The sequence below is a fragment of the Nicotiana tabacum genome, chromosome 19 (assembly GCF_000715075.1).
Source record: "Nicotiana tabacum cultivar K326 chromosome 19, ASM71507v2, whole genome shotgun sequence".
NCBI lineage: Eukaryota > Viridiplantae > Streptophyta > Magnoliopsida > Solanales > Solanaceae > Nicotiana > Nicotiana tabacum.
This window is the reverse complement of record NC_134098.1, coordinates 907,559-933,906: the sequence shown is the minus strand read 5'-3', so window position 1 is coordinate 933,906 and position 26,348 is coordinate 907,559. Positions and strand designations below refer to the sequence as shown.

The 26,348-nt window shown below is 34.6% G+C and overlaps 2 protein-coding genes and 1 non-coding gene across 4 annotated transcripts; all 3 read right to left on the bottom strand.

Annotated features, from left to right (window-relative positions):
* Window positions 1-3,009: 3,009 nt before the first annotated feature.
* Window positions 3,010-8,609, bottom strand: LOC107819107 (uncharacterized). Its single transcript, XM_016645186.2, has 4 exons — window positions 8,268-8,609; window positions 6,977-7,090; window positions 6,790-6,860; window positions 3,010-3,521 (listed from the first exon to the last, which is right to left on the bottom strand). Exons 1-4 carry the CDS (start codon window positions 8,442-8,444, stop codon window positions 3,263-3,265), a joined length of 621 nt encoding a protein of 206 aa, XP_016500672.1. The 5' UTR covers window positions 8,445-8,609; the 3' UTR covers window positions 3,010-3,262.
* A 104-nt stretch (window positions 8,610-8,713) lies between these two features.
* On the bottom strand, window positions 8,714-8,795 carry TRNAS-CGA (transfer RNA serine (anticodon CGA)). Its single transcript has one exon. It is a non-coding gene; the product is annotated as a tRNA-Ser (tRNA).
* An 817-nt stretch (window positions 8,796-9,612) lies between these two features.
* On the bottom strand, window positions 9,613-15,826 carry LOC107819108 (putative beta-1,4-xylosyltransferase IRX9H). Of its 2 annotated transcripts, none has more exons than XM_016645187.2 (5): window positions 15,471-15,826; window positions 13,981-14,925; window positions 11,516-11,765; window positions 11,152-11,362; window positions 9,613-10,276 (listed from the first exon to the last, which is right to left on the bottom strand). In XM_016645187.2, exons 2-4 carry the CDS (start codon window positions 14,895-14,897, stop codon window positions 11,195-11,197), a joined length of 1,335 nt encoding a protein of 444 aa, XP_016500673.1. In that variant the 5' UTR covers window positions 14,898-14,925; window positions 15,471-15,826; the 3' UTR covers window positions 9,613-10,276; window positions 11,152-11,194. The 2 variants fall into 2 exon arrangements, with proteins under 2 accessions (XP_016500673.1, XP_016500674.1); XM_016645188.2 differs by having other exon boundaries at window positions 15,497-15,826.
* Window positions 15,827-26,348: the final 10,522 nt, after the last annotated feature.

Here is a 26,348-nt window from a genome sequence, read left to right as displayed (position 1 = left end):
GTCTATCAAATAAATACGGTAATGGTACACTTTAAATGCTAGCCATGCAATGTAATTCACTTTTTCTCTCCTGATTAGATGCATTGCCAATTTTTAATACATGCAAGAAGTTAAGCAAGGGAGGGCCAAAACCGGTGACTTTTTGCTGAGATTTTTATCCAATATATCGAAATTTTATGGGTTCAATCGTTAAGATTTTTAGTATTAAACCCAATATATTCTTAAAGTTATGGGTTCATCTATACTATTTGTTGCAATTTAAGAAGATTTTTACACATTAATTTATGTTCTGCATCAAAAGTTACGGGTTCAATTGAACCCGTCACTTACGTGCTACATACGCCCCCGAATATAGTCGTCACTCAAAGCAGGCAATATATATAATTTTTGTATATTGATATATGATATACATATAATATATGTATTTTATACATAATCAATATATATCTTTTATATATTTATCAATGACTGTAATTATTTTTACCAGACCAAATATATTAAAAGTGCTACTTTACCACCTTCTTTACAATTTTCATTGGTCACTGTGTAGGGGGTTATGGTCACTGCATGCATGCGTTACACAAAATAAGACACAGCTAACTTTTTTTTTATTAGTTTCTCATGTAATGTTCGATACTTACTCGTATAAACTTTTGTATAACTTGTACGATGTATGGTATCAATATTAATATTTTATAACTAACATAATCTTCATATAATTAATTAACGCAACGTAACATTAAAATTTGGTATTAAACTTTGTATAAATTATGCGAAATTTAATACCGAAAATCATACATTATATTGGCATAACTTATATGAGAATCGATGTATTATTTTATTCGAAAAATACTCTTATCACAAACAAAGATGCCTTTAAATTAAGCAATATCCCTGCGTTATCATTCATCGCATAATTAATAATACCTACATTATAATTATTCGTCACATAATAATTTTTTGTATTTAATTTTTTTTTCTCGACATGTGATAACTCCTGCAATTCATTGCATTATAATCTCGACATAACTAGCTAGACTATATACTAAACGATCCTTAAATTAAATGACCTTCTAGCCAATTCGAAGACCTTCTTCTTCCTGTTTTTGGGAAACGAGCTAGTTAGGCACAGGCACCTGACAATCTAATATAATGTCAACTTCGAGATGATCCTCCATTTCTTCTGCTCCATTCACATGTCAATCGTCTGAAATTCAGGTTCATGAACCTTATGGTGTATTTTGCATTATAATCAAAGCTCTGCTACTGCTACTGGCTAGTGCTAATACTGAGATACTCATGCTATTCAATGAGCTTCCAATACGCAGAAGCGGATTCAGAATTTTAATTCTATGGGTTCAGGACTCAGGTGCTTGACTTATGTGATTACTTGTTGTTGCTTTCGTTCCGGCCTTCTCATTGCAATACTCAGTTTTAGTTTTCTATCTTTGTATTTTTGCTTCGGTTTTCTAATTGGTGCGCTTGTTGCTGCCCTTTCTTTTATCTTTCTTAAGCCGAGGGTCTTCTGGAAACAACCTCTCTGCCTTCTTGAAGGTAGGGGTAAGGTCTGTATACATACTACCCTTCCCAGACCCCACTTGTGAGATTACACTGGGTCTGTTATTGTTGTTGTTGAATTCAGGACTGAGTTCCAACTACTGAAGCATCACTTTGTTTGAGTTATTTGGTTCATATAGTTCGGTATTTTCAGCAATTCCGGTGGATTTTACACAGATAAATCCAAGTCTAGACTAAAATTTACGGGTTCATGAACCTTATGCCATTTTGCATTATAATCAAAGCTCTGCAACATCTGCTATGGCTAGTGCCAAGACTGAGATACTCATTCTATTCAATGTGCTTCCAATGCACACCTTGATAATAGTATGGTGTTACATGTTATTAGCTGTGTTTGTCATTGAGTATTAAAGGCATGTGGTAGTAACTATCCTTGCCATTGAGTATTAAAGGCATGTGAATTCAGAATCCGAAAAATGAAAGAAATTCTTAATAGGGAGCACTTTACCTCTCTTAATAGATTCATCCAATCTTACGCAGCACGCTCGAATACCTTTGGTTCTAGAAAGCACATGAGCCCAAACGTTATGTCGAATGTGTAACCGAGACTACACCACGTAAGTACCTGTACAGAGGAGGTGTTGGTCGGTCCTAGAAAGGGTGGCAATGGCACGAGGAGTAATTAACAACCGGACGTGCTCCAACGTAGGGATCACCAAGAAGCTCTTTCGCTCTATAGGGGCTAGGCGCATAGCACAATTCGATGCAAATCTGAACTAGTCGGCCCAATAAATTTTGAATACCAAATGCCAAAAGCAAAAAGACGTATTAAACGCTTCGTTGCAACTTCCCATGAACAAAATGTCCAATATAACACAAGTGCCAAGTCATGATGCAACAACCTTGCTCATCAAAATGACCAAGAAGGCTTTAGAAAAAGATCAGAAATAAGCTGAACAGACCATCTGCATTACTCGGACAATTCAGTTGCAGTATATCTCAGAAAATTACCCTTGTTTCTTGATCTACTCTACAAACAATACTTCACCTAATGGACTCTAGTATATGTTGTTAGGGGCCCCTTTGGTTCCAGGGCTAAGGTGGGTTATCACGGTATAAATTCTGGGATTAAATTTGTTCCGTATTTAGCTGAAGGTATTAACTAAAGCTGGCATTATTTTATACCAAAATCTTGATACTCCATTAGAGACGGATCCAGAATTTGAAGTTTATGAGTCCCTACAGTGACCTCAAGTTAATATACAATAATAATAGGCTCACATAGAAATATTTATAGATATTTAGTGAATTTTTTTAATATATATACAAGGTCTAAAGAAAAGCTACTAGGTTTCCGTGAATCCGTATCTCATGCTCCGGATCCGCCACTGTCCCACATAAAAGGTGGATAAGTTACCTTTTATGTTGGAACCTAATCTCATGAGAAACCACAAAGAAAAACAGAAAATAAGAAACCACAAAGGAACTGAATTTTTGGAATTATCTTCTAATATCAAAAAGACTAAGCAAATAGTATTACATTAAACAGTAAACTGTGGTTCTATAAAGTACAACTATAGTTTCACTGTGTACAGGTTGGCCAATTGTATCTTTTATTTGATTAATCATTTCCAATGATAAAGAAAATGAAGAATGGCTGGCTCCTCAGTCTAAAGTTAACTAAATCTAATTGACCAAATATCTTTCAAATACATACAAGATTGCAGTATTAGGAGCATTCTTTTTACCCTTTTCTTCTCTTTGGACTCAGAATGAAATCATCATCGTCGTCGCTGCTATCAGATTTTAGTCGTTTCTTCGCCTTTACATCACCGTTCTTTGATACTTGTTGTTGCTTCTTTGAACTCTCAGCTTTGTTTAACAATGGCCGTGGAGGAGGAGATTTAATAGGAATCCCCATGCGGATTTGCTTTTGCTTTCTCTGTTTTTTCTCGAATGCCTTCTTTGATCTCTCTGGTGACAACAGACCATGCTCCATCAACCTGCATGTGCATGCCTTAGTCGTGTTTCAACTCCATTAAGAAAATGGAAGGAGCAACAACAACAACAAACACAGTATATTCCCACAAATAGAGTCTGGAGAGGGTAGTGTGTACGCAGACCTTACCCCTACCTTTAAGAAGGCAGAGAAGTTGTTTCCGGTAGACCCTCGGCTCAGGAAAGATAAAGGGAGGGGGCAATGACAAGCAAACCAATCAGGAAACCAAGCGAAAGCACATGCTAAATTAAGCAGTCAAACAACCTATAGATTTATGTACCAAAAAACATATTAAAAAAAGCAATTCATTATCCTTGAGAAAATATCGTATCTCCGATATGCCAACGTCTGATAACAAATACATGATCAGTGAACAAACGGTTAATTTTTTTCTTTTTTCTTTCCTATGAAAACTCAAGGTCAACTAACAATGGTGAGAATAGAGGCACTCATGTATACAATCCCCTTTTTGTTTCATTACTCATACTAACCTGGTTTTGTCAGAAACTTGTCATAACTTCTATGCATTTATTTGAGACCACAATCACACATACAAATTTGACGTAAATGCTATCACGATAATTGGTAAAGAGAACGCCCAAGCCCTTCTTTTCTTTTTATGACAAGAAGACCTATGCTCAACATGATCCCAAGTAGAATAATAGCAGTTAATAGGATGTAGATAGTCACACATCGAAAGAAGGATCTTAAAGGATGACAAATGCCTTTCCTCATTCCACTAATTATGGAATGAGGAAATCATAGCATAGTTCTGGAGACTGAAGCGACAAGGCTCTTATGTAGAGAGTTCCTAGTGCATTAAAGGATGTGCAACCAAACACCTGACTTTTCTGGGATGTTTGCAGCTAATTGCTACTTTTGATTAAAAGAATCCAGCTTATTGGAAAGATACTGCCATCTTACTGAAGTCATTGGCCATGTTGAAGATATGATGATATTTTCGTGTAAAAGAGAACAAAGTAGAAGGGCTGAGATGCTAAAGCGCTAAGGAAAATATGGTGAAATGCCGCATAATACTTAAAGAGGCGGGGTACACATCCTTGTATATTAGGACCAGATAGTTTTCTCTTTCAGTCAAACGTTAGCTAAGCAAAATGCATAAAAACAAAAAATGATAGCTTTCCCGCTTTACTCGTTTCTCTCAATTAATACAGGTAAATGAGAGTTTCAGGAGTCTAAAAGAAATCATGTTTGAGAATATATAATGGCTATAATGCAAAAGATATAGTTGTTGATGCCGAGCAGAGCTAAATACCAGTCATTTAGAAACACAAACAAACATCGAATCGGGCAAGCATTTGAGGCTATATCGAATGAAGAAAGCCTCAAGTGTCTCATTTTAACAAACAATAAATTGTTCCTTTCACTTAGCTTATTGGTCGATGCAGAATATTATGGTAATTATCTCTACCTTAAGATCATTTGTCTAAATGTACATTTGTGCCTTCTTCACCAGAAAATATAAACCTTATCAGTTCATTACTCTGCTAGCTAACTTGCCCAAATCTTAATTTATTCTCCAAGAAAAAATACCTAACAAAGTTCACAAATTTGATCCACACCCCACAGTAGATGATGATGGAAAATCGAGTTAGACCCAATTGCACATATTAAATGGACCTTGACCTTATTTATTGAGGAGCAATATAAGAACCAACAACCACTTCTAACTCGTAGCCTATGTTGCGTCCAAAATGTTGCCGCACCCGTGTCGGATCCTTTAAAAATGCACTATTTTTGGAGGATCCTATACACACCAGACAACATTTTCGGAGAGTCCGAGCAAAATAGCTCGTAGTACAATTTTTATTTCAAAAAAAGAAGAAGATACTCGACCTCCAGAGTTAAAACATTTTAGTGAAATGAAAACTTAACAGACCCCCGGAAGAAGACGCTTAGTAGCATGTGATTTTTGAGTATGTGTCATGAGATTTTAGGATATAACCTATGGATTGTCATTGAAGATCCTCATTGTTTTATTATTTTTACAGGGCACTATAAGCACATAGCTTTACTGTGATAGCACGCTTCTGTTCATGGCAAATGCTAAATATAATGCCAATGTCTTGTCTTGTGACAGATAATGAAGGAAGACCTTCACAATGCACGAACTAAATTTCCATGGATAATTTCAGCAATATGCTTCAGGTAGGTATAAGTGAATGTATATCCAATTTAGAAGAAGTTATTAAGTCCCGTTCATCATACTTATTTACGTGTAAATTAGGTTTTTCCTATCAATAAAATGGTAAGTTGGAAAAGAAAGCATTCTTTGAGAGATTTTACTTAAATTTAAACATAACAGCAATGTTAAGATTTTAATGTTAAATCCACCAGTTAGATACACAACTCATGTGCAGTATAAGCTGAGGTTATTGTTTAAAAAGTCCGAGTTGATGTAACACCCCGAGGCTCAGAATATTGTTTTAAAAGTCCGAGTTGATGTAACACCCCGAGGCTCAGAATATTGTTTTAAAAGTCCGAGTTGATGTAACATCCCGACCCCTCATTTTGGCTATTAGTGTTCTAAACTGCATTTGAGCATGCTAATAAGTTTATACAACTATTTATGACTTGTGTGGATGGTTGGATTTCAGCCCCCTCCCCCTCTCGAGTGGGGAGGGTGGGGGTGTTGGAGACAGAAGATTCTCGTGTGGTACCAGAAAACAGTAATGCTGCAATGAAACAAAGAGAGAAATGTAAAAGCCAGGTGTAGCGCGACTGCGATTGGTAGCCCGTGATCGCAGCAAAACATGGCACGGAAATGGAAGGGTGTCCATGTCGCAGCAAAGTTGGATCCGGCCCAGGTTCAGGAAGTCCAGTTATACTGCGATCATGGCAAGGGCACCGCAACTGCAGCAAAACCCCTGAGTAAAAAAGATCTGATTTCACAAATTTTAGAGTTCTAACTCCATTTTTGAGACTTTGAGCTACGGATTTAAGGTGATTTTGGTGGGGGATCATCCTATAGCATTGAAGTAAGGATTTTAATGTATAGGCTTTCTTATATTAAAATTACTGCAAATGCTAGTCTTCCTTGCCTTCAAAACAAACCTCGTTCGTACTCCGAGTCTTCTACGCGACCTTTCACTACCTCCCCAACAAAATGGGTAATGGCAAGATTCTGATATGAGAGGTAATTAATTGATTCCTATACAAGTGTAATATAACTTATACACGTCAGGTCCCTAGACAAGTTTTTGTTCCTTCTAAAAGTAAAAGATGCAGATATAATTGTCAAGAAAACTCACCAGAACTCTGCCATTTCACTTGAAGGTATCTGCTTTGACAATGATTCATAGAATAACCTTAACGGTTCTCGCTGTTGAAGAGTACATACAAAATCAAAAGAGTGGACAAGTCACTTCGGGTTTCCATCATAATGAAACATTTAACAGATCATGAAGAAAATAACGAGCAAATCAATCGATCTATCACCTCTTCAGGGACATCATACTTCTGGCCAGCCAAGGAATAAACTTTCTTCACTCGAGTTTTGGTTTGCGTTTTTGTGACAGTCTTGGATGAACTTGAGGTTGTCTTTCCTTTCACCTTTACTTGGACAACAAGGATTCAAAGAACTAATCAAGGCCATAAAAATCAAAAGCTGAATAAGCTTCGGTCATCAACTTCTATAGAGCCTTAATTTCATGGTTATATTCTCAGATTATCAGTTTAAACACTTAAATCATGGTTCATTCACATAATAACTTTCTTAAGTCACATATGTATTTAAATTTAACCCTATTCAGACAGCACACAATATCATGTCAACATGGAAAACAAATCAACAAGAAACCTCACACATCCAAATCACAATAATAAAGAAACCATACAACAACGAGAGGAGAATATCAAAATTTGAGGCATAAAAAGATGATCTTTAACCTCAAATTTTCAAGAAAATCAAAATGTAAGGCATAAAAATACGATCTTTTACCTCAATGCTTCAAGAATATCAAAATTTGAACTTTGAAGCATAAAAAAGGATCTTTTGCAAATGTTACCTCCGATCTATTACCAATATACAAATTATTTACCAATATTAGAACTAAATGCATCTCAAATATATCAAAATTCATATTACTGATCATAACTAGTTTAGAATTGAAATTAGTTGATTAATTGTAAAAAAAAGCAAGGATCTTTTGCAGATGGGTACCTCAAATTTTCAAGAATATCAAAACTTGAGGCATAAAAAAGATGATCTTTTACCTCAACGTTTCAAGAATATCACTATTTGAACCATAAAAAGATGATCTTTTGCAGATGTTACCTCAATATTAGAACTAAATGCATCTCAAATATAACAAAAAATCACATAGAACAATCATATTAATTAATTGATTTTTTTTTTAAAAAAACAATGATCTTTTTGCAGATGGGTGCCTCAATTTTCAAGAATATCAATATTTGAGGCATAATGAGATGATCTTTTGCAGATGTTATTTCAATATTAGAACTAAATGCATCTCAAATATAACAAAAATTTACATAGAACATTCATATTAATTCATTGATTTAAGAAAAACAAGGATCTTTTTGCAGATGGGTACCTCAAATTTTCAAGAATATCAATATTTGTAGCATAAAAAGATGATCTTTTGCAGATGTTATTTCAATATTAGAACTAAATGCATCTCAAATATAACAAAAATTCACATAGAACATTCATATTAATTCATTGATTAAAAAAAAAAAAAGGAAGGATCTTTTTGCAGATGGGTACCTCAGTTTTAACAGAAATGGCAGATTTACCCTTTAAATCAGCAGATTGCTTAGATGAGATCTGAATAACTTTCTTCTTGATAATAGATGAATCAAATTTGGGTTTTGAAGATGACCCAACTTGATTACTACTACTGGGTTTCACTTTTACAACACTAGATTTACTCTCTGTAGCCATATCTAAGTCCCTTAGAAGTTAGATCTGATAATGCCCCTTATCTTTGCTGGGTTTTTTCAGTGGTTCATTGACATCAGGATTTGTTACTGTAAATTCTTTGTGAGTAAAATTGCTAAAAATAGATTTAACAGTGAGGCAAAAGAAAGTGAAATGGGAAAAGTGGTGATTTTGGTAGGTAGGTTTTAACTGCTTTTAACCTCGTCAACCACGCCCAACTGTTACTAAAAAACTTTATAAAAAAAAGTATATATATATATATATATAGAAAGCGTCGACAGCAGGATTTGAACCTGCGCAGGCAAAGCCCAACAGATTTCGAGTCTGTCTCCTTAACCACTCGGACATATCGACAGGTTATTGATTTATTTTCACTTAATTTAATTAGTCTTAGATTTATATAGATGGGGTTTTAATCAAACTTTGCTTTCATATCAAACCAATTCTTGGTTTATATTATTTCTCGAGCAGTGTCAATTTATTGTATGTTAATTTTACGTATATATATATCACTTAATAAAATTATCGAGTAAAATGTTATTGGATGACATCACTTTAGCCAATGTGTATCCCTCACTAGACCGGATAATACTTGAAAAATCGTCCATGTGTCTCAACGCGTGTATCGCCCCCCATCATTTCCATTTTCACGATTTAGGTTGCTCACATTTCGCTCTTACATCACTATATTTTAGTAGTTTACTTTAGAGTAAATGTATTACTTATATGATTTATCTTTAACAAGTTTTAGAATGCAACTATCTGAAACAACTCTGCTCAGAGTAGAATAAGATCTGTATACACACTATCCTCTCCAAACCTCACTAGTACGATTACACTGGGTTTTTTATTGTTGTTGTAAGTTTTAGTCTAGCCGAGGGTCTATCGGAAACAATATCTGCCCTTGCAGGGGTAGGGGTAAGGTTGCGTACATCTTACCTTCCCCAAACCCCACTTGTGAAAAACTACTGGATTTGTTGTTGTTGTAGTAAGTTTTAGAATGCAATAACAAAACAGTGACAATTTAACCTTCATTCACTAAATGTTTTGGTTCTTTTTCAACAGAACAAGATCTATTTACCTGAACTTTTCACAAGCAAAAGGCATACATACACTACAAAGAGGACAGATTTTGGAAGTTGACAAGAATGTAACTGTGTTCGCACCATTAATTGAATTGGCTCGTTTCTGATTAGCTAGGCTGTTTCGTATTACATAGTTTTCATCTTACAATTGAAAACAACCACTCTATCTCCACAAGGTAAGGGTAAGGTCTGCGTATACACTACCCTGCCAAGACCCCACTGTGTGGGATTACACTGGGGTCGTCGTTGTTGTAGTTTTCATCTTACAATCAAGAAAACCTCTCCTTAGCTCTTTAAAAGAACAGCCATAAAAATGAAACCTCTAGTACACAATCTACATCAAGAAAGCATTAAACATTACAGTCAATCTTGCAAAGTTAATAAGTAGCATCTTGATATATCTATGCACAAGTCTAGCAACTAATCTGCAAGCTGCTCAATGGGGTTTGAATCCTCCATTGAACCATTTAGTTGTATTGAGAAAAATCTTTAGTCGAAAGACTTGGCCGGATACTTTGCAACTCTACATTTGTGTAGATGACCATGATATCTTCTCACCAATCAGTATACAACCTGGCTTATTGGGGTTTTCCACTTAATAGCCAGATCTGTAAAGTGCGACGAACTCAGAAACTGTACAGAAATGTTCCCTTGTAACAAGAAAAGTGGGGAGGCAGCATTCCTATAACGACCAGCGGACAGTCGGGATATATATTTGTAGTAGATGCTCGTAATCTTAAATATTTCTCCCTGCGATTAGAAGGAAAGAACAAGGTATATTACACAAGCCAAAATCATGACACATTGAGAAGTAAAACATAACTGGATAAAAAGTTGTTTGTTTGTTCTAAGGCTGGCAGTGCAACAGAAGTCAGCACCTGTAAGTTTAAGGCATGGGTTTTTTTGCTGTCTACGTGCTCGAGAACAAGAATCTTTAGATGACTTAATTTTTTTCATATTCCTCATTCTCATTTCATCTGGTACCAATTGCTAGAGTAATGTACGGTACAGGGGAAGAAACTCTTATTTAGGAGGAAGTTTACTTGCTGATTCAGGTAACAAGGAGCAATTTAATCCAAGGCTATTCAAATTAACCTTTGTCTGCGCTTTGAATACTATGTGGCAGGAAGGGAATCACAGCATTCCAATGAAAAGGCAGATGCAAGGAGTTTCTCCTGCTCGATTAACTGGTAAAAGTAAGCTTTAGTTATGTACTACTTCCGCTATCTTGGAAATTGTGTCCAACAAAAGTTTCTCTCACGATGAGTTGACATATACCACTTTAGCTTTGAAATGGTGATTGTATTCAGGGTGTGCACCTAACGTGTTAATCCCTCGCTATGATTCCAAAAAATATTTGTTTGCAAAAAAAAAAGTGAAAACAATGGATTTCCTACAACAAAAGCAGACACTTAAAACAAAAGCTGCAACATAGATAAGTGCTAATAAAATTTCAAAAGAAATTGAAATGGATTGTTTTGTGATTTGTCTCTGTAACAAAATCTGAAAGTTCCAAAATAAAAGAATGTTAAGAAGTTCCTTTGTAAAATCATATCATACTGCTCAAAAGAAAAGAATGCTAGTAATAAGCTCCTTCTGGAAAATTAAGAACACAATTTGCTCACCTTGTTTACGCTGTAGAACTGCAGTCTGTCTATGTCGATATTGTCACACACTTGCAGTAATAGTGCCTGAGTAATTCTTTACCCACCACTCATGAGGGTACGGATAGAGCAGTTCTGTGTCAAATTGCCAAACCATGATTCTTGAGCAGTGCGTCGGAAAGCATTCCATTTGGCTTTCATCTTCCACAACTTGTTCAATAAATGAGCTCACCTGTAATTGCAGTAATGCGCTCACTTGTTCATCTTTACAGTTACAAGGTGCTAGTAAGTAATCATGTTATTTGTGATGTATACGCATGTCTCGACTAATAAAAAAATTGTTTGGACATCCAATTAGAGTTACAATAGTAGTGGCAAAACTCACTTGGAAGCCACCTTTAACTATATCGAGCTGCCTAATGGGCTCTAGTGTTGGCTGATTCCACCTCATTGGATCCCAAAGTACTGTACTATTGAATGCAAATCCTGATATCTCGGCGTAGAATCTCTGGAATCTTTTTGCCGCTCCATCTGTATGCCAACCTATAACCTGAGAGCCATTACAGATTGGACCCTGCAAGATAACTTTCCTATTATTTTCAGCTAGTCTTGCCACAACCCATGTCCCGAACCGGCTGCATACAACAATTCTCTGTCAAGAAAGCTGATCGAAAGAATGATAAAGTCAGAGAATAAGTAGACCAAATTTCATCAGCTTTGTCAACGAGATCCAGTAAGTGCTTTTTTTTTGTTTGGGGGGGGGGGGGGGCAATGCTTAGGTAAAATAGTATGGTTTGTCTCAAACTGCAACATTTATAAAATAAAAAGAAAATCCACCATAGGATGTATATTTGCTAAATGTATAATTGTATGACGGCTCAGAGTCAATTAGGTGCATTTCTTATACTTTCTTTTTAGTGCTTGTCTTCATATATATCAGCTTTTAACTGGCAGAGAATTCACGGCCAAGTTTCATTTTTGTTCTAGAAACCTTTATTGTAGAAAAAGGTACAAAATCAGGGAAGCTATAGAGCAGAGTAGTACGTGAGCAACTAAATGTTCTTTTACTTTATATATTTCACATAATTGGATAATTTCAATTCCTCAACTTATATGATTGTTGTTTGTGTGTATAGTAATTTTTTCTGCAGTTGTATAAATATCACTACTATTTTTCATGTTGCGGTTATGTTCACCGAAACGTGAACTTCGGTTGTAATTTTCGGTTAAATTCCCAGCAGTTCTTTGTGTTTTTCACCTTTGACAATACTATAAGACCATAGACATGACAAAACATTTCTGATCACTCTCACATGTGGAAAGATTTGTCGAGTGACTGGGAACCCAAGAAAATGACAGAAAAAATGAATAGTTGTTTCAGGATTGGATTCCATAAGGGAATGTCATATTTCCAACTAGGTCTGTTTTCTGACATATTAGCCATGGCGTTAGTCATCATATACAAAAACTATGACTTAATCCTAAACTACTAGGGGTCGACTATATGAATCGTCTCTATCCAATCCGCTCCATTGCAGTTTCCTATTCAAGACTACCTTGATCCTTGATTGTTCATTCTTCTATGTACGCAATCATCAACAGATCAACCACTCCTCAATCATCAAATTAGTTGGGGTCGGCTATATGAATCTTTTATTTCTATTCTGCTCTAATGTATAGAGTTTTACTGTTAAGAACAAATGTGATATTAAGCTGCTGATTGCTTTCTTGAACCTTCATTTCACTAGTACACTTTTATGAGTTTAGCTTGAACCAAAATACGTATATATACAAAGGGCACAAGAGCTATCACCAATTAGAGAATATGAGTCAAACTTGGTTTTGCTCTATTCATCTTTATTTCCTACTTATCTGGAACATTTAATAGCATTTTTGTCGTCCTTATTTCAGGATCTCCTGTCAGTGCAGAACTTCACTGAAACGGGTGAGGATAATATGACAAGCACTTTATCGAAAAAAATTGAACCATAATTTCCAACTTACTGTTTATCGTTTCTGATTATTTGGTGACGATAAACTACAAGTAGTCAATCTCTTTATCATAACCAATGACTTGACATATATAGAGTCTTAAGTGGAATTTTCTTCTTATATCCAACTTTCACTATGTCATAGAACTTACAGTTTGAATGCTGTCTTCGACATTTCAGTTTAAAATCTTTCAAGAAGTCTTGAGAATTCATAGCTAACATGCATATACGGCAATAAATCTACCATGAAAGAAATTTAGATATACATGTCCTGATTATGACCAAATCCAGTTACCCCTCCCCTGTCACTTCCCTGCCCCAACGAAAACAAAAGAACCATGTGCCATAATGAACCTATCCAGGCACATAGATCAAATATTTAATATCTCAAGAGGATGTATATTGTTACCTCATTACCATATTTTGACAAGTATTATTTACCTCATTATTATGCATTTAAACAACAACAACAACATACTCAATATAATCCCATAAGTGGGGTCTAGGGAGTGGTAGTGTGTATGCAGACCTTACCCCTACCTTGTGCAGGTAGAGAGGCTGATTCCGATAGGCACTCGGCTCATGGATTTATTATGCATTTAAAAATGGATTCCAATTCCATAACTGCTAAAATCAAATAAGAACAACTTCACAAGAATCAAAGGAAAAGAGATTTGCAAACACTAATAGAACTGAGCAATCTCAATGTTCTGTGACGACATAATCTGCTGCAAGAATCGCTCAACATATCACAATTCAAAACACAAGATTGCTAATACGCAGGCTAATCACCAATAAAAAAAATAAAAGAAAGATAGCTAGCATACAAAGTTATATGTAAAACGAATAAATAGACTACCTGATCTGCCGCATTTGTTCAAAGACATCTATTGAGTATATGTTGGAATCATCTGCGAAGTAAACAATCCCATCAAGACGGTGTGTTTCAATGTGGTTTAGTGCCACATTCCTTAGGTTCACACTTTTATCCTTTACTTCGGTTGAGTTCTTCTTGCATACGAGATGCCTGTACATAACTCCAGTTCTCCTCAATATATTAGCTGTCTCTGTTGACTGAAAGTCCATCTCCACGACTATCCACAACAAAGGAGGCGGGACTAATTTTAATACATGGGCCAAATGGTTTAGATAGTAAGCTTGAAATGACCGTGCTTCTGTTGGCGTCACAATGATCAAAAGTTTTCTGGACACCGTCAAATCTTGATCCAGCGATTGGTTATCAGACACATTGACGGCAGTTTCAGCTTTCAATTCACTGTATATTAAATTAGTCCTTGACGTAGAATTATCAAGGAAATCCGAACTGTTTACAGTTGATGTCATATTTCTAGACACATCAGCAAATAAGCTGCCATTTTCGTAAGGGTGGAACACCTCAAAGGAGAAAGTTTTATGTTTCGACATTACATTTGCTGACAAATTCAGAGAAACAAATGGAGTGAGGCCAATAAAAACTCCAAGAACAAAGCACATTAAAAATTGGAGAAGTGCTTTCCTCCAAATTTGGCCCTTTAACTTTGACCTCTCTAATGGCCTAGATGATCTTCGCGACAAAATACCAACTACAAATGTCCGAACTTTATAGAATGCATAATCCAATGAACCAAAATAAGAATACAGAAACCCTGCAGCTGGTGTATAACTTTGATTACACGACGATGACTTGGACAATGGAGACGCAACAGAACATGCTTCTCCATTAATTCTATTCCCCGGGCGAGGTACTGGGGACAATGCTCTTCTAATTGAAGCCATTGATTTGCTTAAAATACCTTCACTCCAACTGGCAAGCAAAATTGAATTAATATGAACAACAACTACAACAACTACATCTCAGTGCCAAACAAGTCGCGGTCGGGTATATGAATACTCACTGACCATGTTTCTTAAGCTCAACTCATGTCCTCGTCATACCAAATAATTCAACATGAACTTAACTTCTAAAAGAATACATAGCTAAAACTCACCTAAAAAAATCTGAAAATATCAGAACAGATAAATACTCCATGCTAGTTCAAGTGCTATGTACCATCTTTTTTTCAAAACACTATGCTCAGTTTTGATATACTCAATACAAGTTCAAACTACCTAAAAACTACAGCAAAATCAGTTCTTTTTGAGGATTTGCAGCAGAAATACAAACATTTGACTCATTTAACAACAAGAGTCAAGTGGATTATTACTCAACTAATCACAGCTCAATTTCTAATCATTCCAAACATTCTTGTAAGCAAGTAGTGATATAAACACAACCAATGACACTCTATGTTAAAGAAAAATCAAAACTTTTTCAACTAAATCATAAACAGAAGTCAAGAAAACCAATACCCATTAGCCAAAAGTAGCAGGAGTACCAGATTTCAACTTCAGATGACCAAATCTTGAGCTCAAATGAAAAGGGTCATTGCATTTCTGTTCAATATGAATTGGGTATTTGATATTTTTTACTCAAGTGAATAGGAAACAATAAAATTCTCACTTCATTTGGCTATGTAAAAACCTCTTTTTTAACAATTTACTAAGCCAATTGTTTCTCTTTTTTGGGGTACAGAGGAACTTTTATTGGGACTTTAAATCAAATGCATAGTTGAGTTGAAAGTGTTTTGAGAAAGTATAAAGAGAGAGAAGGGGAGAAACAAATAGTACATGAGAGCTCAGCACATGACAAAGATGCTGAGGCTAATTCAAATTTATTATTGGACTATTAAAATTCTATTCATTTACCAAATAAAGAACACAAAGGATAACAAAAGCAAAATGTCCCACTAACTCAAAAGTACATTAGTACAATGTTTAGTGATCTCTATTTTCTAAACATTAAATTATTGGTCTAATATTACCCCCACCGATAGAAAACAATCTTATTTTTACTCCTAACCCCTAATATGCGGATAATTTTGAACTATATTTAAAAGTTGAGGGGTAAAATTAAATATTTTTTCTTGAGGATTTGAACGTCATTTCATCCTTGAGGAACAAATATGAGACGAGTTACTAACAATAAAAAATATGAATAGACTAGTAACGAAGGACAAAATTGAACAATTTCGAATAATATACTAAATTTAGACCTTTTCTCTTTTTATGTAATATATTAGCAGTAGAAACAGAAAAAATATTGAAATAATATACCACGACGAGTTTTAAATTTTTCATAGTAAATAAATTTGAATTCGTTACAAATTTTAAATTCATATCGAATAATGTTAGGGTATAGAATACTTTATAACATGCTAAAAGTAATCATATGATTAAATTGGAAGACAGATGTAATTTGTATTTAGCAAGTACTATAGAATTTAGACATACGTAAATTTTCGAATTATCTTCTCTCTTTTTCTTTTTTTTTCTTTTTTTTTCTCCCATCTTCATTTTAAAATTTTCTATTTTTTTTTTGTTGGTATTGTGAGCTAATCATTGTGATTGGTAGCATGTATTGATAATTCGTAATGGGTTCAATGTTCTAGTTTATTTTAGCAAAGTATATAAAATCTGTGCATGCATGTTAATAGTTATTTGTTTTTTTTATAGTAAATATAGCTTTAATATTAGATATATGGTAACACATTTCCACATCTTTATGAGGTGCATGGATAGTAGAAATTAGCAAAGATATGTGTCTATTTGTTAAGTCTTATAGTTATGCATGTATCCATTAAATTTTAGTAAAAAGAAATAAATTAACTAAAATTTGTTTAAGATTGAACGTATATCTTTTTTGAGTGAAAAATGTAGGATTGGAACTTAGAGATCAAGCGAGACCTATATGAATTATGAATATGTTGGAGCTGGTTGTTTGAAACCAGACTCCATGACCGAGAAAGTTGAAGATGAAAGAAGAAGAGACAAGGAAAGAGAAATTGGAGCTTTGGTCTGCACAAAAGCTTGGTCACATTGACCAAAACTCTTTATCTGCTTTTGATACAAAGCAGCTGTCCACTTTTCACTTTAGTGCATGTGAACACGTGACCCACAAATAAGAATAGTACATTTATTGAATAAAGTAGTTATTTTTATATTCTTTCATATACTATGTAAATAACAATGTAAAGGCACGGGAAAAGAGCAGAAAACTTCTTTCCATCATTATCATTTCCTTTTCAATATTCTTACATGGTATCAGAGCAGTGAAAGCTCGATCCATCAGTCGTCTTTCTCATCTTCATATCAATTGTAAACAATGTCGGATAACACTGCAAACACAGTGGCTCTGAACACCACTGGAGGAATCCCCACCATCGACTCAAACCATGCATACTTTCTTCATTCTTCTTATGCACCGGGAATGTCTCTTGTCAACACAACTTTTGATGGAAAAGGATTCCAAGGATGGAGAAGGTCTGTGCTTATAGCACTATCTGCTAAAAATAAAATAGGATTCATCAATGGTGCTTGCCCTGCTCCAACTCTCACTTCTAGAGACTATCAGCCTTGGAGCAGGTGTAATGACATGGTAACATCCTGGTTGCTCAACTCATTGTCCAAAGACATAGGAGACAGTGTCATTTACTCTAAATCTGCTAAAGATCTCTGGACCAGCCTTGAACATAGGTTTGGTCAGTCAAATGGAGCTAAGCTCTATCACCTGAGGAAGGAATTATCAAGGTTAGTACAGGGAACTAGTGACATAGCAAGCTACTTTTACAAAACTCAAACGTTTATGGGATGAATTGGATTCACTTAATTGTGATGTGAAGTGTAGTTGTTTGTGTGTCTGTGAAGGGAAGCAAAAATTGAAAAAGTCACTAGATGATGAAAGGCTTATTCAGTTTCTTATGGGTTTAAATGATAGTTATGGCCAAGCAAGGGGAACCATCCTAATGATGAACCCCCTACCAAGCATAAACCATGCATATTCCCTAGTATTGCAAGATGAAAGCCAGAAAGAAGTTTTTTCTAACCCACTCATTTCTCCAGATTCTTCATCTTTCATGGCAACAAATCAAAACGACTTTGCACAAAGGAGTGCAAGGCAGATGCAAAGGAACCAAATGCAACATCAAAAGTTTGGGAACAACATCCAAAAAGTGACTAACTCTACTCAAAGGAACACAACTTTCAAGGGAAAGAAAACTAAGTTTAACCCTAATGTAACATGCAGTCATTGCAAGAAAGTAGGTCATATTGTCAGTGATTGCTACAGAATTATAGGTTTCCCAGAAGACTTTGAATTCACAAAGGGAAATCAAGTTCACGCCAGAAGCAATGGAGCATTTCAAATTGAAGAATCAGATCAGAACATCAACAATCAAAATGAAGTACTCAATCAACACCTCTCACATGATCAATTTTCACAGCTGGTACAACTGATCAAGCAGGTTAAAGGTGCAGATTCAGGAAATTCTGAAACAAATATCAATGCAAATATTGTGGCTGGTACTATTGCTAGATATTCCGGAACTTGTCTTTCAGTTTTTAATTCTAGTTCATGGATTATTGATTCTGGAGCATCTGAACACATGTGTTTTGACTCAAATGCTTTTATTTCCTTGACACCTCTCCCAGTTCCATTAAACATAAATCTGCCTAATTCTTTCAAAGTCATTGTCACACACATAGGAAGAATATCTATTCTTCCTGATTTTATTCTAGAAAATGTATTACATGTACCTAGTTTCAGATATAATCTATTATCTGTTAACAGGTTTTGTTTACAATTTTATTCTATCCTCTTTTTTACCTCTAGTAACTGTATGTTACAGGGGCTTTTAGTGAAGAGGGCACGAGTTTTTGGTAAGGCAAGGGATGGGCTCTACCTTTTGGAACCAAGTGGAGTTAGAAATAGCATAAGTCTGGTACCACCTTCAGTTTTAAATCAAAATGTCTTTAGTCAATTGCCAGTCTTATCTGCAAGCTTAGTTTTAGATGTAAGCCTTTGGCACATTAGGTTAGGACATTTGCCCTTTTCAGCAATGAAATATCTCAGTTTTATTTCTTTACCTTCTAGCTCTGATTGTTTCTGTCAAATTTGTCCTAAAGCTAGGCAAACCAGAATTCCTTTTCCATTAAGTCAAATTAAATCAACAAGGGCGTTTAAGTTAATCCATGTAGATGTTTGGGGGCCTTACAAGGAGTCAACTTACAATGGTTTTAAGTATTTCTTGACAGTTGTAGATGATTATAGTAGGGCAGTTTGGACTTTCCTTATAAGCACCAAAAGCAATGCTTTTGGACTCCTTAAAAATTTTCTCACGATGGTGGAAAGACAGTTTGGTGTAAAGGTACAAAAAGTAAGAACAGATAATGCTTTTGAACTTGGGAAAGGTTCTCAGGAGGCAGCATTTTTAGCCTCTCAAGGAGTGCTACATCAAACATCGTGTGTGGCAATCCCTCAACAGAATGGAGTGGCTGAGAGGAAGCACAGACATCTTCTGAAAATTACAAGGGCTTTGTTGTTTCAATCTAAGCTTCCTCTTTCTTATTGGGGAGAATGTGTACTAACTGCAACATATTTGATCAATAGGTTACCTTCTAGAGTGCTTAAAAGAAGGACACCTTATTTTGTTCTATTCAAACAAAAACCCTCTTATGAACTATTGAAGTGTTTTGGTTGTCTTTGCTTTGTATCTACTTTGACTAGCGGAAGAGGTAAGTTTGACCCAAGGGCAAAACCCTATGTGTTCTTAGGTTATCCCTTGGGGCAGAAAGGTTATAAAGTTCTAGAGTTGGATACAAGAAGAGTAAGTGTATCTAGAGATGTATACTTCTATGAAAATCAGTACCCTTTTGCCTCTACTACTACACCTACAGATTCTTTTTTTCCTGCTACATCATCCCTAGAACATAGTGTAGACTCTTCATCAGAACACATAAAGGATGAGCCCGTTATTCCTAGCTCACCCTTACCTTCACTGCCCACCTTTTCAAACCCAAGCAACTCTAGCACTCTTCCTTCAACCTCAGGTACAAGTTCTATTTCCCAACCTAGATCATTTCCTTATTCACCCTTACCTATATCCCTTCCTGAAGTCAGGAAATCCACTAGAACACATAATCCACCCTCATATCTCCAGGAATATGTGTGCAACTCAGTCTTTCTTACAGACCTCACAAACTCTTGCTTCAATGCACCAATCCAGCCCATGGTTCTACCCTTCACAGCTCTTTCTCCTATCAATCAGTCTATACTTAATTCCACTTCCTACCTTGTTGAACCTACTTCTTACTCGCAGGCATCTTTACACCCAGGGTGGTAGGAAGCAATGGAAAAAGAATTAGAAGCTCTAGAGCTTAACAAAACCTGGGAGGTTGTGCCTTTACCTAGTGGAAAGAAAGCTCTTCCTTGCAAATGGGTCTACAAAGTGAAATACAAGTCTAATGGATATTTGGAAAGATTCAAAGCTCGTTTGGTTATTAGGGGAGATATTCAAAGAGAGGGGATAGACTTTACTGAGACTTTTTTTCCAGTTGTAAAAATGACAACAATTAGGTGCTTACTTGTTATTGCAGTGAAAAAGAGATGGAAGGTGTCACAACTAGATGTGAATAATGCCTTCTTGCATGGGGATTTGCAAGAAGAAGTGTTTATAAAATTTCCAGCAGGGACAACACCACCTTCACCCAATCATGTCTATCTTTTGAAAAAATCACTATATGGACTGCGGCAAGCCTCAAGGCAGTGGTATGCAAGGCTCACTGCAGCCCTAAATTTTAAAGGATATTCACATTCTTTAAATGATTATTCCTTATTTTTTAAATAATCAGCAGGAAGGATTACCATAGTTGCAGTTTACGTTGATGATATTCTAATCACAGGGGATGACCCTACTGAGCAGGCAGACCTCAAATCTTTCCTTCACTCTGAATTTAAAATAAAGGACCTAGAGGATGCACATTATTTTTTGGGATTTGAGATTATAAGGGAAGCACATGGAATAATTTTGACTCAAAGGCGTTTTACCTTAGATCTCTTGTCTGAATTTGATTGCATGAGCATGCGCCCAGTTTCTTCTCCTTTGAATCCTACTCAGAAATTTCGAGCAGAGGCAGGGACTTTGCTCCAAGATCCCACTTATTATCGTCGGTTGTTAGGAAAGTTGAATTTCCTAACACACACCAGGCCGGACTTATCCTTTGCGGTGCAATATCTTAGCCAATTCATGCAAATACCCCGACAACCCCATTTAGATGCTGCATTTCATTGCCTCAGGTATCTCCTCAAGGACCCAGGATTAGGGCTTTTTCTGAATTCAAAGCCTAATTATCAGCTCCTTGCTTTCTGTGATTCCGATTGGGGATCTTGTCCTCAATCTCGCAAGTTCATTAGCGGGTTCTTCATCAGCTTTGGGGGTTCTCCCGTTTTCTGGAAATCAAAGAAACAAACCTCAGTGTCATTATCCTCTGCTGAAGCAGAGTACAGATCTATGCGGAGAGTCACAGCAGAGGTTACCTGGTTAGTTCGTCTATTGACTGATCTTTCGATTTCTCCTCCATTGCCAATAGATCTCTTCTCCGACAGTCAGGCTGCCATTCACATCGCGAAAAACCCAGTTTTTCACGAGCGTACCAAGCATGTGGAGTTAGATTGTCACTTTGTCCGACAACAATTTCTGGCCGAAATCATCTCTCATTCTTATATTCCTTCACGTTCTCAAGTGGCTGACATTTTTACTAAACCTTTAGCAGGACCGGCACACAACTCCATTATTGGCAAGTTGGGTGTGGTTACACCCCCCTCCAACTTGAGGGAGGGTGTTGGAGCTGGTTGTTTGAAACCAGACTCCATGACCGAGAAAGTTGAAGATGAAAGAAGAAGAGACAAGGAAAGAGAAATTGGAGCTTTGGTCTGCACAAAAGCTTGGTCACATTGACCAAAACTCTTTATCTGCTTTTGATACAAAGCAGCTGTCCACTTTTCACTTTAGTACATGTGAGCACGTGACCCACAAATAAGAATAGTACATTTATTGAATAAAGTAGTTGTTTTTATATTCTTTCATATACTATGTAAATAACAATGTAAAGGCACGGGAAAAGAGCAGAAAACTTCTTTCCATCATTATCATTTCCTTTTCAATATTCTTACAGAATAAGACAATTGAAACACTTACACTGCTTTCTTAATAATTAATTATTTTACAAGACGAAAATATGTCTTCACTGGAATCCTTTCTATTTTTCCAAATATATATATATATATATTATAGTATTATTATTGAGAAGGAAAGGCAACTATCTGATTTCCAAATATATCTATCTCAAATATCAATCTAAACGGGCATCATCCACGAGTTATGTTCGCATTCGAATAACTTTTCATACTCAAAAAAATATTCAAAAAATTAGACTGAAATTACCAAATTTGAGAGCAAAGAAAGGGATGAAACGTGGACTTTTCAGTTTATTTTTCTTTAGTCGGCGAAAGTCCAAATATACCCCTATACTTTCGAAAATAATTTAAAAATACCCCTCGTTATACTATTGGGTTATCTATACCTCTGCATTCATACTTTGGGTTCAAATATACCCCTCATTTAAACGGAAGGACACGTGTCATCATCTTGTTGGCCAGTTCTAAATATATCTTAATTAATTAAAAACACACGTTACCCATACCCGAAAATCAATTTTTTAAAGCAACTTTTTTTTTGTAAAAATTGAAATTATTTTTACTAAAAACTGAAAAAAAACAAAAATATTTTTTTTGTCAGTTTTTACCAAAAACTGCTTTTAAAAAAAACTGAAAAATATTTTCTAAAACAATATTTTTGTAAAACCTGAAAACAAAACTGAAAAATAATTTTCTAAAGCAATTAAAAACTGAAATCTTTTTACCTAAAAAATGAAAAAAAGAAAATATTTGTTTTTTCAGTTTTTACAAAAATATTGCTTTTGAAAATTGCTTTTCAGTTTTTTGTTTTTTAGTTTTTACAAAAATAATTGCTTTAGAAATTATTTTTCAGCTTTTATAAAGCAATAATTTTCTAAAAACTGAAAAAAATTATTTTTAATTTTTTCAGTTTTTAATAAAAAACATTCAGTTTTTTTCAGTTTTTACAAAAATATTGCTTTAGAAAATTGCTTTTCATTTTTTTTTCAGTTTTTACAAAAATATTGCTTTAGAAAATATTTTTCAATATTTTTCAAAGAAGTTTTTTTGTAAAAACTGGAAAAAAAATATTTTCGTTTTTTCAGTTTTTAGTAAAAAAAAATTCAGTTTTTTTCAGTTTTTACAACAAAAAAAAATTGCTTTAGAAAATTGATTTTCGGGTATGGGTAATGAGTCTTTTTAATTAATTAGGAGATATTTAGAATTGACCAACATGACGATGACACGTGTGTCTCCGTTTAAATGAGGGGTATATTTGAACCCAAAGTATGACTGCAAGAGTATAGATAACCCAATAGTATAACGAGTGGTAATATTAAACTATTTTCGAAAGTACAAGGATATATTTGGCCCTTTGCCGTCCTTTAGTGTTTGAATTGGATTATGGTTTAGGAGTGCTTTGGGTTTGTTTTGAAATAACTAGTTGTAATTTCATATTTTTAAGAAAACAACACCAAGTTGGTGCCCGCACTTGCGTGCTAACTCAATATTTCAAATCCTCAAGTTTAGCTAGTTCATTTATCCAGCGGCGTATCTAGAATTTTAAAGTTATGGGTGCTCGCCGATAAAGACTCCAAAAGAAGAGGAAAAATAAATTTACTTATGGGTGCTAACTCAATATTTATCTAAATATTTGTACGATTGCCTATGTAATTTACTAAATATGGTAAAAATTAATGGGTGCTTAAGTACCCACAAATGTCAATGTGCATCCGCCGCTGCATTTATCTGTACCTAATATTTATATCAAATCAATAAAAATAAAACAAGTGTCTTTTATATGTATTTTTTACTTAACCAAAGTTTATATTATCACTTTATTTTTTACTGTTAAGATTACTTGCATTATTTTGGTATATAAACAAGAGATGCTAATAAGTATCTAATCTTGCTTTTTTTAAAAGTGAGATTTAAATTTTTGATTATTTTCATGGGTTCAAAGTGTTTAACTATTCTGAAAAATTTTATATCGTTCGCTCTATAAGTCTACGCCACTGGTTCGTATTTTAAAAAATTTTGGTTACAATCTACCCCTACTCACAATCTTATTCTATAAATGGCAAAAAAATCATTTTATGAGAGCTAGACAAATTATGAAAACTTTTAAAAGGAATGATTGGGGATAATCTATTGAGATTTTGAAAAGCAAACTCTAAAACATTGGTGGCATTAGGAATGAAAATCGTAAAAGAAAAAGAGTTTCATGATTATTTTTTTTTAACTTTTTCCAAAAAAAAAATGGTAAAAATTTTCATGTGGCGCCAGTTTTGCGCCACCCATTGAATTTGTACTCACTTTAAAAAAAAAATTTAACTGATACCCAATTTTTGGATATCTTCAAATACATACACTTTTCTGTTGTTTTCTTCTCCTTTATGTTTAGAGCTTCTTCTTCTTCTTAGTTGTAAAATGGGTTATTAAAGTTATTGTTGTTTTAATAATTTGATGATTGAGATTTGTTCTTTACCATATTTGAAAGTTATGTTTCAAATTTGAGCTCATTTGGAGTAGATTTGAGCATTGAGTCGTATATTAAGTTGTTAAAATTCGAAGAACAAATTTATGTTTCAGAACTTAATATCTGAAATCTAAAGTTGAATCAATAGATTGAACTACTTAAGATTTGAATTTCTAAAGTCGCATTTGAAAGGCAGAAGAACTTCAAATTTGATTTTTGAAGTTGTATCGAAGAGATTGAACAACTTCAAATTCGAATTTACTGAAGTTATATTTAAAAGATAGAAAAACTTCTAATTTGATTTTTGAAGTTGAGATTCAACTACTTAAGATTCGAGCGGGGTACACTTTGCAAACTTTGTACATTGCCGGTATAACTTCAATGGTAGGCCAAAAAGTTGTTATATATGAAAAAGGCCCAAAAATGTCACTCCAAACACCATGTGTACAGTGTTTTAGTTTTTGAAATAAATAACTAAAAGACGTCTTTCAGTTTTTAGAAATATTGAAACATTTCTATCTGTTTTGTTTGGTAAAATAACTTGTTTTCGGAAAGTTGGAAAAATGATTTCTAACGTTTTCGGAAGAGTTCGAGTCATGTGAAAGAAAGAGATAAAAAGACATTGATTCTTGGAGTGGACTGGTGTAAAGAAAAAAAAAGTTAAGTTATCCACACGTGAAAAGATTTATTTATATTAATTATCAGTAAGTTTAATTTTACAATAGTAAATTACTAATTATTTTTACCAAATTACCAATAAAAATATATTAGTAAGAGGTTATAAGTAATTTGATCGTCCAAACAGAGGCGGAGCCATGATTTGAATTTTATGGGAAAAATCTTTTTAAGTTACTCGGTTCTAAATGAATACTTTGTACATATTCAATGGACTTTTAAAGATAAATAGAGGATTTTAACCAAAGCTACTGGGTTCGACCGAATCTGTAGGAAGCATGCTGGCTCCGCCCCTGCATCCAAATATATATTTTTACTCATATTAGCATGAACAGACAGATTCAATGCAGGGGTGATTTAATGAATTTTGTGGCCTAAAGCCAAAATATATTAAAAAGCATTAAATTTTTATGGAAATGCATATGATAATGAGACATAAAATAAACCTGCATGACTTAAATTTAGTAAGAAGAGCACAATGCGTGATGTGTAGATTAGACTCACATCACTTCTGAACTCTCATATACGTAAGTATAATATTTACGTGAAAACGAATAGAGGGGTGGACTCATTATCTTTCGAGTTCGAATTGTGTGCCATTGCCCTCGAGAATTTCTTAGCTAAAAAAGATGAGACACAGAAGAACTTGTATTTTGATGTATGGATCAATCAAATATGACAAAAAAAAATAACAAATTCAGAGAATATGAATTGAAATTAAAGGCTAAAATAATCAAAACATTAAAGAAAAAAGAGTACACTATTTAATGAGAGAGAAGGTAAATATATTATTTATTTACTAGCTCAATCATATAACCGTAGTCAAATTTTTAAAAATATAAAAATTTGAATTTTTTCTTAATAAAAATTGCATTTTTCATATAATACTAAGATAGTATTTTCTATTTTTGGGGACCTAAGGTAAGGTCTTCAACTGCCTTATCTTAGAGCCGCACTGGTTAGTGTAATTCAAATCCAGTAGGTTTTAGTCAAAATTCTATATTTGTATTTCAAATTTATTATA

What these genes read in the sequence shown, in the direction of transcription:
- LOC107819107 (XM_016645186.2), bottom strand. Translation starts at nt 8,444, where the DNA reads ATGGCTACAGAGAGTAAATCTAGTGTTGTAAAAGTGAAACCCAGTAGT. An exon ending in CCATTTCTGTTAAAACTGAG is followed by an intron (nt 7,091 to 8,267) that starts GTACCCATCTGC and finishes GTCCAAGTAAAG; the next exon opens with GTGAAAGGAAAGACAACCTC. An exon ending in AGTATGATGTCCCTGAAGAG is followed by an intron (nt 6,861 to 6,976) that starts GTGATAGATCGA and finishes ACTCTTCAACAG; the next exon opens with CGAGAACCGTTAAGGTTATT.
- LOC107819108 (XM_016645187.2), bottom strand. Translation starts at nt 14,897, where the DNA reads ATGGCTTCAATTAGAAGAGCATTGTCCCCAGTACCTCGCCCGGGGAAT. An exon ending in GAACAAATGCGGCAGATCAG is followed by an intron (nt 11,766 to 13,980) that starts GTAGTCTATTTA and finishes TGTTGTATGCAG; the next exon opens with CCGGTTCGGGACATGGGTTG. An exon ending in TAGTTAAAGGTGGCTTCCAA is followed by an intron (nt 11,363 to 11,515) that starts GTGAGTTTTGCC and finishes CTGCAATTACAG; the next exon opens with GTGAGCTCATTTATTGAACA.